The following is a 10162-nucleotide window of genomic DNA, read 5'->3' on the forward strand; positions in this document are numbered from 1 at the left end:
CAAGAAACAAGAAAAGAACTTTCAGCAATTTGAATTTTCTAAATAACAATAGTTGTCAATTGTAAAATGGCAGATAAGATGAAATTTGGTAAATTGAATTTTTAAAAATAAATCAGTTTACCCTATAGGTTCGCATTTCTTACTGTTTCCTGAAATTTACCTTTTTCAGTTTTATGTGTGTGTATTTTATTTCTGCCAATAAATTCTAAATTACAAATGTAAAAGAAAACCTAATACATTACTAAATATATAAATTATGTGTTCTGATTTTGTATACTTGTTTTACTGTGAGGTCTTTTGAATGGATTTTTTTTTTTTTTTTCAAAAGATGACCAGTAAGGGGATCTCAACCCTTGACTTGGTGTTGTTAGCACGACGCTCAGCCAGTGAGCTAACCAGCCATCCCTATATAGGATCCGAACCCGTGGCCTTGGTGTTGTCAGCACCGCACTCTCCCGAGTGAGCCACGGGCCGGCCCTGAATGGATTTTTTTAAAGTTTGTTTGTTGGACTTGAGAGGGTTTTTGAGACTGGGTTAACTATTTTTGAGGTCTTGCCCTAAAAGGCATCTAAGGTACATGAATGGAGTGGTGATTTTGTAACATTTTTTTTATCAGAATGGAAGGAGAACTGTTTAAAAGTTTGATACTTTTAACTAGTTTTGTTTTTTGCTTACTCTGGTAATGGTGATTTTCTACAAATATATAATAAATTGTTTTTTTGATCCTATATTCTTTTTTTTTTTTTCCCTTTTTGTCTTTTTTCGTGACCGGCAACGGATTGCAACCCTCAGTGTCGCACCCGTACTGGACCAGGACCGGCAACGGGATCACAACCCTCGACTCCTTCTCTGTAGGTTTCAGCTGCAAAGTCACCTCCTCAATCTCCATTACTCTGTCACCACACCCTGATTTTTTTCTTCGTAGCTCCCAGCACTTAACAGAAGAATATGTTGCTTGATATAGGATCCATGTACGTTCCTGTTCCCATTTTAGCCCCACCACTTGGCCCAGTGCCAGGGGCTCAGTGCCCAACTGATGAATGCAATTCAGCAAACTCTGTAACACCATCTGAGCACTGTGTAGTATCAGGTATTATTATTCATGTCCTTCTTTACTCAGTAACCTCCGATTTCTTCTGCTCTCCATGAGGTTGTTGTTTATTCCTGAAACTTTTATTAAGTATACTGAACATGTGAGACATCACGCTAAATGCTGGAGAGGGCACTGAGAGAGGAGAAAGGCATGGTCCCCACCCTCAAGAAGGTACCATCCAGGGATGGAGACACCCATAGGAACACTACCATACAAGGGTGAGCTGAGAAGTGTGTGGGGTTCCTCCTCGTTCTCTGCTCATTCCACATCCTTTCCAGGTGATCCCAGATCCTCACAGGGTCTCAGATGATGCCTTTACCTAATCTAACCCAGCTCTCTCCTATCACACGTTCTGAGCTCTTTATCTAAAATTACACTGGGCATGTCTCATGGACACCTCAAATGCAACAAAACCTAAAACTAAATTCATATCTCATAAATAATTTAGTGGTATTTCAGATAAATAGAAGTATAGCTTATTGAGGAAATGGTGTTGAAATACCAACCAACTTTTTAGAGCAAACATTTTTACATCAGAAAACATTCCAGGAGGATAAAAGATTTAAACATTAAAAAATGAAGTTACATAAAGACTTTGAATATTTTTCTAAGTGGGCTGGGGAGCCACTGGAGGGATTTCAGCAGGGCAATGACATGTGGAAACCAGGGGACAGACCCCAATTTCCCCTAGGTTTTCCCCTAACCTAGCCAAAACAGGCATTGGTTGTGGGAAGGGAAAATAGCAAAAGAAAATCTGCTTGACAGCAGGATGGGCTGGATTCCTAGGAGTAACAATAAAATTTGCTTAGTAATAAGATAAGAATGGAGCTGATTAAACATATACTTTCTTAGGCTAAGACTTGGTTTGAAGGTCAGGATGTTTGTTCCTTAAATGAATATCTTAGGGCTTAAGGTAACACCTGTAACACCAATCTCAAGTTGTTTCTGCAGACCACCTGCAACTACAAGACTGCTTTGAAGCAGGTATACCCTGGACCCTAAGATGCCATGGAAAGTATCAATCAAGAATCCAGGAATAATTGTGCTGACTTCACCCTGAACCAATCAGGTTCCCACGACTCCCTGGAACCCCACTCATGATTTTGCTCTATAACTGCTTGTGATTGTAAGCTATCTGGGAGTCTGAAGTCTTAAAGCTCCTTTAGCTGCCATGGACTCCTTTGGCCATTCAAAATAAATGCCAATCTTTTTTTTTTTTTTTTTTTTTTTAAAGATGACCGGTAAGGGGATCTTAACCCTTGACTTGGTGTTGTCAGCACCATGCTCACCCAGCGAGCTAACCAGCCATCCCTATATAGGGATCCGAACCCGTGGCTTTGGTGTTATCAGCACCACACTCTCCTGAGTGAGCCACGGGCCAGCCCATAAATGCTGATCTTTATCACTGCAAACTTTGGCATGAGGGACTCTCTAGTCATTTTGGGGTGGCAGATGACAAACCCCCTCTTAGTTCAGTAACACATGGTGTGATCTTGTAGCAGCATCACAGTAGCTCTAGTAAAGAAAGAGACCTGGGAGGCTATATTTCAGTTGACTAAATTCCAGTGTTGTTGCTGGGAAGTGAGCAGTCACACCTGTTTTTTTCTTACCGGCTGCTTTTAAGATCTTCTCTATGTCTTTGATGTTCTACAACTTCATTATGATATATTTAGGCATGGATTTGTTTTTATTTGTCCAACTTGGGATTTGTGAGCTCAGCTTGCCAGATCAGAAGTGTGTTGTCTTCCAATAATTCTAGAAAATATTATCACAGTGTTTCTTTCCCACTTTCTCTATTATTTCCTTGTGACACTTCACCTAGATATGTATTAGACTCTTTCACTCTATCCTTGATGCCTCTTTTCCTTCCTTTTAAATATTTCATCTCTTTCAACCTCTAGACGACATGGTGAATATTTTTTCACTTCTTTCTTTCTTTTCACTGATTTTTCTCTTCAAGTGTGTCAAATCTATTGTTTAGTCTTTCTTAAGTTTCAAGTTTTAGTCATCTTAGTTTTCATTCCTAGAAGTTTTATTTTATTCTTTTAAAAATCTGCTTGACTAGTCCTTAGATTATCTTGTTCCTTGTCCATATGCTCAAGCTTCTTTTTAAAAAATTTTTGTTAAAGTGTTATGGATACTTATTTTTAAAATTGTGGTAAAATACTGTATACATAGCATAAAATTTACAATCTTAATCACTTTTAAGCATACAGATCAGTAGTGTTAAGTATATTCACTTGTTGTGCAACCAATCTACAGAACTCTTTCATCTTGCAAAACTGATGAATACTTATTTTTAAACCATGAAACAAAAATGCTTGAAGAAACTACAGGTGAATATTTAAATAATCTTGAGATGCGGAGTGACTTTTTAAGCATTGTACACGTCTGAAGTCATAAAGATTTGAATATAAAGAAATGTGAAATTTCTACTTCAAAATGCTATGATGGGCCGGCCCGTGGCTCACTCGGGAGAGTGCGGTGCTGATAGCACCAGGGCCACGGGTTCGGATCCCATATAGGGATGGCCGGTTTGCTCACTGGCTGAGCGTGGTGCTGACAAAATGCTATGACAAGTGAAAAGCTGGAGGAATGCTTAAAAAAAAGTGACAAAGGGTTAATAGCTTTAATATGTCATATCAATAAGAAAAAGAATAAACTGAATAGAAAAACAGGTAATGAAAATGAATAATTTATTTTTATTTTTAATTTTAATTTTTTATTAAGATTTTCAGAAGAATGAACAACTTATAAAAGAAAAAATACAAATCCTAAAAAGAAAAGAAAAAGAAAAATGTTTAACCACAGTAGTAATTGAAGAAATGCAAATTAAAAGAGCAGGGAGGTTAACATTTCTTACCTACTAGACAGATGAAAATGCATAAGAATATTATTCAATTTCAGCAGTGTTAACGAGGAAGTGAGCCTTGTTAATAATTGCTGATCAGTGTAATATATAACGCCTTCTTGAAAATCAATGTGGCATGTGTCAAAAACCTAATCATGTTTGCTTTGTTAGGCTTTCAGAAATTTTATGCTGAGGAAAATATGGGCAAGGGGGCAAATACGAGTGTATAGCATTGTTACAATAGTGAAATATTTAAAAAGTATATATCCAATCATAAGATGTTGGTTGTTTGCCAGTGGGCTATTACACAGTCATTAAAATTGTAATTATTAACATGAAAACAGATTCATAACATAATAGTAAGAAGGAAAAAAACAGCTTACAAAACATATCGTACACAACGTACTCATATATACTGTTAAAAAACAAAATTACAACAAATTTAAAGATCTCAACTGACTTTCTTGTGAGTCTAGAATCAATCAATACGTCATTCCATAAAATAGGATGTGTTCCAATGAGCCCAGCAGAACAAGATGATTTTATAGACAGAAAAAGGTTGAAGAAAGAATCAAAGAACAAAAAGCGGATCGGTCATTTCAAAGTTACTTACTTTCCTGATAAGGTGGGGACAGGAAGACACAACAATAAAAAAATAACTGACAGCTAGTTAGAATGCAGCCTTGTAACACCAAGGTCACAGGCTCAGATCCCCACACCTGCCAGCCCCCACCCAAAAGGAAAATAACTGACTAGTTAACATCAGGTTACTTCAGGCTATTTCTTATGTATAAGGATTAAAGCAGAGGAAACTTCATTATTACACCTAGTAAAGTTTTAAACTAGCCTGTTTGGAAAATTGGCTATCTCTTTCTACTGACTTCTTAGAAGGTCTAAGTGACATGGAACTTACCAAGGGTGACTCCGTTTTGGTTTTCAGTCTGGTCTCTTGGGGCCTAGAGCAGGAACTTAGTCCAAAACAATGGCCTCTGGGCCGGCCCGTGGCTCACTCGGGAGTGCAGTGCTGATAACACCAAGGCCACGGGTTCGGATCCCATATAGGGATGGCCGGTTCGCTCACTGCCTGAGCGTGGTGCTGACAACACCAAGCCAAGGGTTGAGATACCCTTACCGGTCATCTTTTTAAAAACAAACAAACAAACAAACAAACAAACAAAAACAATGGCCTCTTATAATTTTGTTTTAACAATACAAAACACTCAATTTTTGTTAAAAATATATTTGTGTGAGCACATATGAGTTTGGAAGAATATATACCAAAGTGTTAATAAAGTTTTTGGTTTAATGGGATTATGTTTTTAGTCATTATTATTGTTGTTATTATAATCTGATCTGTATATTCTCTCTTTGTTACTTGCATAAATTAAATCATCGGCGGGAAAAAAAGTAGAGTTCCTTTATCGATAAGGCACGCAGCCGTTTCCTCGTGCCTGTGTCAGTAGGACCGTCAGGGTCTGCGATCACAGCCGCCCGTCACTCAGGCACCACCGAGGCCACCCCACGCAGCGCGCGGGTCCTGGCGGGGGGCGGGGCCACGCCAGCCCGGAAGAGGCGCCGCGCCGCGCATGCCCCTTTCTTTCCAGCCTCGGCCCCGGACCCTGCCGCTGCTACGGTGAGTTCCTCTGGGGTGATGGTTCCATCCGGCCTCATCCGGATCATCCTGCCGCTGTACCGGCCGCGCGTCCTCAGGGTCTGGGTGGGGGGGCCTCTCCCCCACGCCGCACACACATATCTGTGTAGCGAGAGGGGCTTGCGGTGCAATTCAGGGTGGTAGAGGGGCGCTGGTAGGCGAAGATTGGTGTCCGGGTGGGGGAGGGAGGAAGAGGGGAGGCTGAAGCTCTTGCGTGGCGGGGACCAGCCAGGTGAGGCTAAGGAGACAAGAGTCCCGCCTGCACTCTTCCCCTTCCGAGCAGGACCCCTCACTGCGGGCTGCCTCCTTGCCTGGCCCTGGAGCTCTAGTTTGGGAGAGGAGTGGTTGGAGAGGAGGGTGCGAAGGCCTTAGCCCTTAGACTAGGGGTCAGCGGCCTGTCAATAAGCGAGGGCTTTCCTCCTCTGGGCCCTCCCTGCGTACATTAAAGTGGAGCCGTGCGATTCTGTACTAGGTATACTTGCCGACGGTCCCCAGATACTCCGAGAATACAGGGTCCGTGTCTTCCCTTCTTCTTGCCCCAATATATACTTGTAATTGTGAGAGCTTATGGAAGTCTGGAGCGAGAATGCACTCCATTCCATTGTTTTAACGATCTGGCAACTTTTTTCCACCTGAATTGTTTTTAGAGGTTGGGGAGGGAACTCTTTATTTGGTGAGTTTGTTTTGCAGAGTTTTTAGTCCTCCATTCTGTGGAAGCTACAATGTGTTTGAGTTTTCAGTGGTTTGGGGGGATCATTTTAGGGTCATGAACTTGGTTACTGGACCCTGGCCACGTTGCTCAGAAGTGCTCTTGATTGCTTCCTTCTTGCAGATGTTGATGCCCAAGAAGAACCGGATTGCCATTTATGAACTCCTTTTTAAGGAGGGAGTGATGGTGGCCAAAAAAGATGTCCATATGCCTAAGCACCCAGAGCTGGCAGACAAGAATGTACCCAACCTTCACGTCATGAAGGCCATGCAGGTGGGAGGGGTGCTGTTGGGGTGGGATGGAGGTGGAGGCATTTTCTGCTACTGTTTAAGGCAAATTCCAAGGAGAGGTCAGAACAGCCCATGCTGCTTGTTGCCTTTAAGGGCAATGAGATACACTGTGAAAACTTGTCTGTGAAGCTTTGCACCTTCTTTTTAGCTCCAAGCTTCTAGTTGTGTCTCAGTAGTAGTTTTCTGCTTTACAGTCTCTCAAGTCTCGAGGCTACGTGAAGGAACAGTTTGCCTGGAGACATTTCTACTGGTACCTTACCAACGAGGGTATCCAGTATCTCCGTGATTACCTCCACCTGCCCCCTGAGATTGTGCCTGCCACCTTGCGCCGCAGCCGTCCTGAGACTGGCAGGCCTCGGCCCAAAGGTATGAAAACCTCCAAGGATTTGCTCTGAAGTTGCTTTTTCTGGGGGGAATGTGGGAGGGGGGTGGGTGAAATGATAGTTTCTTTTGTGTGTGGGACAGAAGTATTCTAACACATCATTGGTATCCACTTTATTTATTTATTTATTTTTGGTGGCTGGCTGGTAAGGGGATCCGAACCCTTGACCTTGGTATTACAATACAACGTTCTAACCAACTGAGCTAACCAGCCAGCTGTTGTCAACTTTAGAGGGACACTGGCATGCAGGACCTTTGTCCCCTGGCTTGTAATTGAACTACACTCAGGTCTTCAGGCCATCTGTAAGATGACATTAAATGCAAATAGAATATTGGACTGTGGCTTTCTTCCCCAAGGCTCGTGTGCATATCCAGACACATGTGGTAAAAACATTGAGTATGTTTCAGCAGAATGAGATTGTGCTTATCTCGAAGAACTCCATAGCAAAGCTGTTTATCACATGTGAAAGAAAGAGTTTTGTAGAGTTTCTTGGCAACAGGTATAAAAACTATAAGAAGTAAAATGGAGGAAAAGAAGTAGAACAATTTTCATGGTGTGAAAAGATATCCTGTGTGTGGTGTGTGGTGAATTATCTTCTGACTTCTGAGATCATTGCTGGCTCACATTGTCAATGTTATGGTTCCTTGTCACATGAACTCTGTAGGAGCTGCAGAGAGTTTGCTGGCTGGAGTGATGAGATGCATAGATTCCTAAATGGGATGATCATCACACTGTCTAGGTTCCCCTGGAGAGTGACTTCATGGAGATCAGGAATCTGCATTTGTTATGAAAGCTCCCTAAGGGATTCTGGTGTTACATAGAATTATCTGTCTTTAGGGCAAAGGTTTTCTACTGCATCTTGGAATCACCTGGACAAAAAAATACCACTATCTATCTTTATCCCACAGAATCTGATTTAGTTGGCCTAGGTGGGCCTGGCATTTATTTGTTTTTGCCACTCACCACAGGATAACTTTTATTTAATTTACTTTAAAAATAGTTCATATTTTAGTCATATGAACTCCAGTTAAGTTACAGCGTAACTGAATAGAGAGAATAATAGATTGAATTATTACTTCCTGTGTTTCTGAGATTTTTTTTTTTTTTTTTTTTTTTTAAAAGATGACCGGTAAGGGGATCTTAACCCTTGACTTGGTGTTGTCAGCACCACGCTCAGCCAGTGAGCAAACCGGCCATCCCTATGTGGGATCCGAACCCTTGGCCTTGGTGTTATCAGCACCGCACTCACCCGAGTGAGCCACAGGGCCGGCCCCTTTCTGAGAATTTTTTAAGGTAGTTTTAGCTTAGAATGAGGCATTCACCTATGATTCCTCCTAATCCGTTTGCATTCTAAGTTTTCCACTTAGAGAGTTGGTTCAAGTTCAGAAATTTGGCTCTTCCCAGATATTTGTAGAAATAGCTATGTTTCTAAATTTGGCAAGTAATTGGAAAATGCTTTTATGTTGAGAAACACAACAGAAGAAAACTTTTTTGCAGATGCATGGCATTTTAACTGAGGTGTGAATTTTCTAGGCCTCTGAGGAACCAGATTGTCAGTGATAAATTTCTCTGGGGGAATAAGATTTTCTAGCTGACAGTTCTGGGTATAAGGAATTCCTGTCCCCATTAATCCATTATAACTAAGGGGTTGCCCAGTGAGAACTGGAGAGCAATGCCCATTTTCTTGGCCTTAAATGAAGAGAGTTCCCACATTACTCTATGTTCACACTGTGATTTAATTTGTGTAGGTCTGGAGGGTGAGCGACCTGCAAGACTCACAAGAGGGGAAGCCGACAGAGACACTTACAGACGGAGTGCTGTGCCCCGTGAGTAATGCGTCATTTCTGTCAGGGATGTTGGGGTAGAATCTCTGCATTGTCAGAGTTGGCCTTGACTGGGGCTCAGCCCTTGAAGATGCCAAGCTAACCAGAAAAGAATCTTGGTTTCAGTCTGCATGTCATCAGTATAGTCGGAGTCCTTTGTACTTCTTTCCTTATGTTGGGATTCAATAGATAGGAATTAGGAGGAAAGCCATCTGAGATGGGGGCACTGAAGACCTAGAGCAAAACATGACAACTTTCAGGAAAGCAACATGCTTTTTCTTTGTTACAGGTTGTGTTCTGTGTTGTAACCTTCTTGAGGGCAAGGCTTACTCATCTTATCTTAATTGTTTTCTTATTGCAAAAAGAGTGCAAAATCTTATTTTTGAGAAGCAGATGTTTGCATTGACCTGGAACAACAGATGTTTGTTCATTCGGCAGAATGTATTGAATAGCTTGTCACTTGCCAGGTGCTGTTCTAGGAGCTGGGGAGACAAAAACAGCCCTTCTCATTGAACTTACATTTTAGTGGTAGGAAAAATAAGTATATGTCATGTGGTGTGGGTGCTGTGGGGAAAATTAAAGCAGGGATGGGTGTTGAAATTTTCAGTTGGGTTTTCAGAGAAAGTCTTGGAGAAGTGAAATTTAAGCAAATACTTGAAGGAGGCAAAAGGGGCCAGTCAGTGGCTATCTGGGCAAGAGCATTCCAAGCAAAGGCCCTCCAGTAGGGCACCAGGCTTGTTTAACAACACAGGACAGTGTTAGATAAGGATGTGGGCCATGGTAAGGACTTGGGGGTTTATTCCTGAGTAAGATGGGAAGCCATTGTAAAGTTTTTGCAGAGGAGTAACAGGATTCAACTTGTTTTTTGTTTTTTTTTTTTTGTCTTTTTCCGTGTCCGGCAATGGATCGCAACCCTCAGTGTCGCCCCCGTACCAGACCGGGACCGGCAACGGGATCGCAACCCTCGGTGTTGCTCCCGCGCCTCGCTCAGCCAGTGAGCGGGAGCCGGTCTGTATGTGGGATCCGAACCCTCGGACGGGAGCGCCGCCGTGCTTCCCAAGCGGCGCACTATCCAGTGCGCCACCGGGCCGGCCCTCAACTTGTTTTTGAAGAGTCATTTACTCTGTCTTTGTTGTAGAGGCATTCGTGGTATAGAACACTGAGCTCTAAACTACTGAGCTTACCTGCTAGCCCCATTAGTTGTGATATACAAGCAAGGTGTAAAAGAGGAGTTTTGTTCTAATTTCTACTTTCCTGGTTCTTCATGTATAAAATAAAAGTGAGCACTTGACTTGAATACCTTATTTTTTTTTTTTTTTTTTTTTTTTTTTTTTTTTTTTCCGTGTCCGGCAACGGATCGCAA

The 10162-nt window shown here is 41.9% G+C and overlaps 1 protein-coding gene across 1 annotated transcript in view; it reads left to right on the forward strand.

Annotated features, from left to right (window-relative positions):
- Positions 1-5489: 5489 nt before the first annotated feature.
- RPS10 (ribosomal protein S10) overlaps positions 5490-10162 on the forward strand; it is a 7899-nt gene continuing 3226 nt past the window's right edge. Inside the window, exons 1-4 of the mRNA XM_008578497.1 lie at positions 5490-5577; positions 6428-6577; positions 6789-6960; positions 8725-8802. Of these exons, the coding sequence (XP_008576719.1) occupies positions 6428-6577; positions 6789-6960; positions 8725-8802 (400 nt within the window). The 5' untranslated portion in view covers positions 5490-5577. The remainder of the gene's footprint in view (positions 5578-6427; positions 6578-6788; positions 6961-8724; positions 8803-10162) is intronic.

Source organism: Galeopterus variegatus, unplaced genomic scaffold, assembly GCF_000696425.1.
Source record: "Galeopterus variegatus unplaced genomic scaffold, G_variegatus-3.0.2 Scaffold1700, whole genome shotgun sequence".
In the NCBI taxonomy this organism is placed as follows: domain Eukaryota; kingdom Metazoa; phylum Chordata; class Mammalia; order Dermoptera; family Cynocephalidae; genus Galeopterus; species Galeopterus variegatus.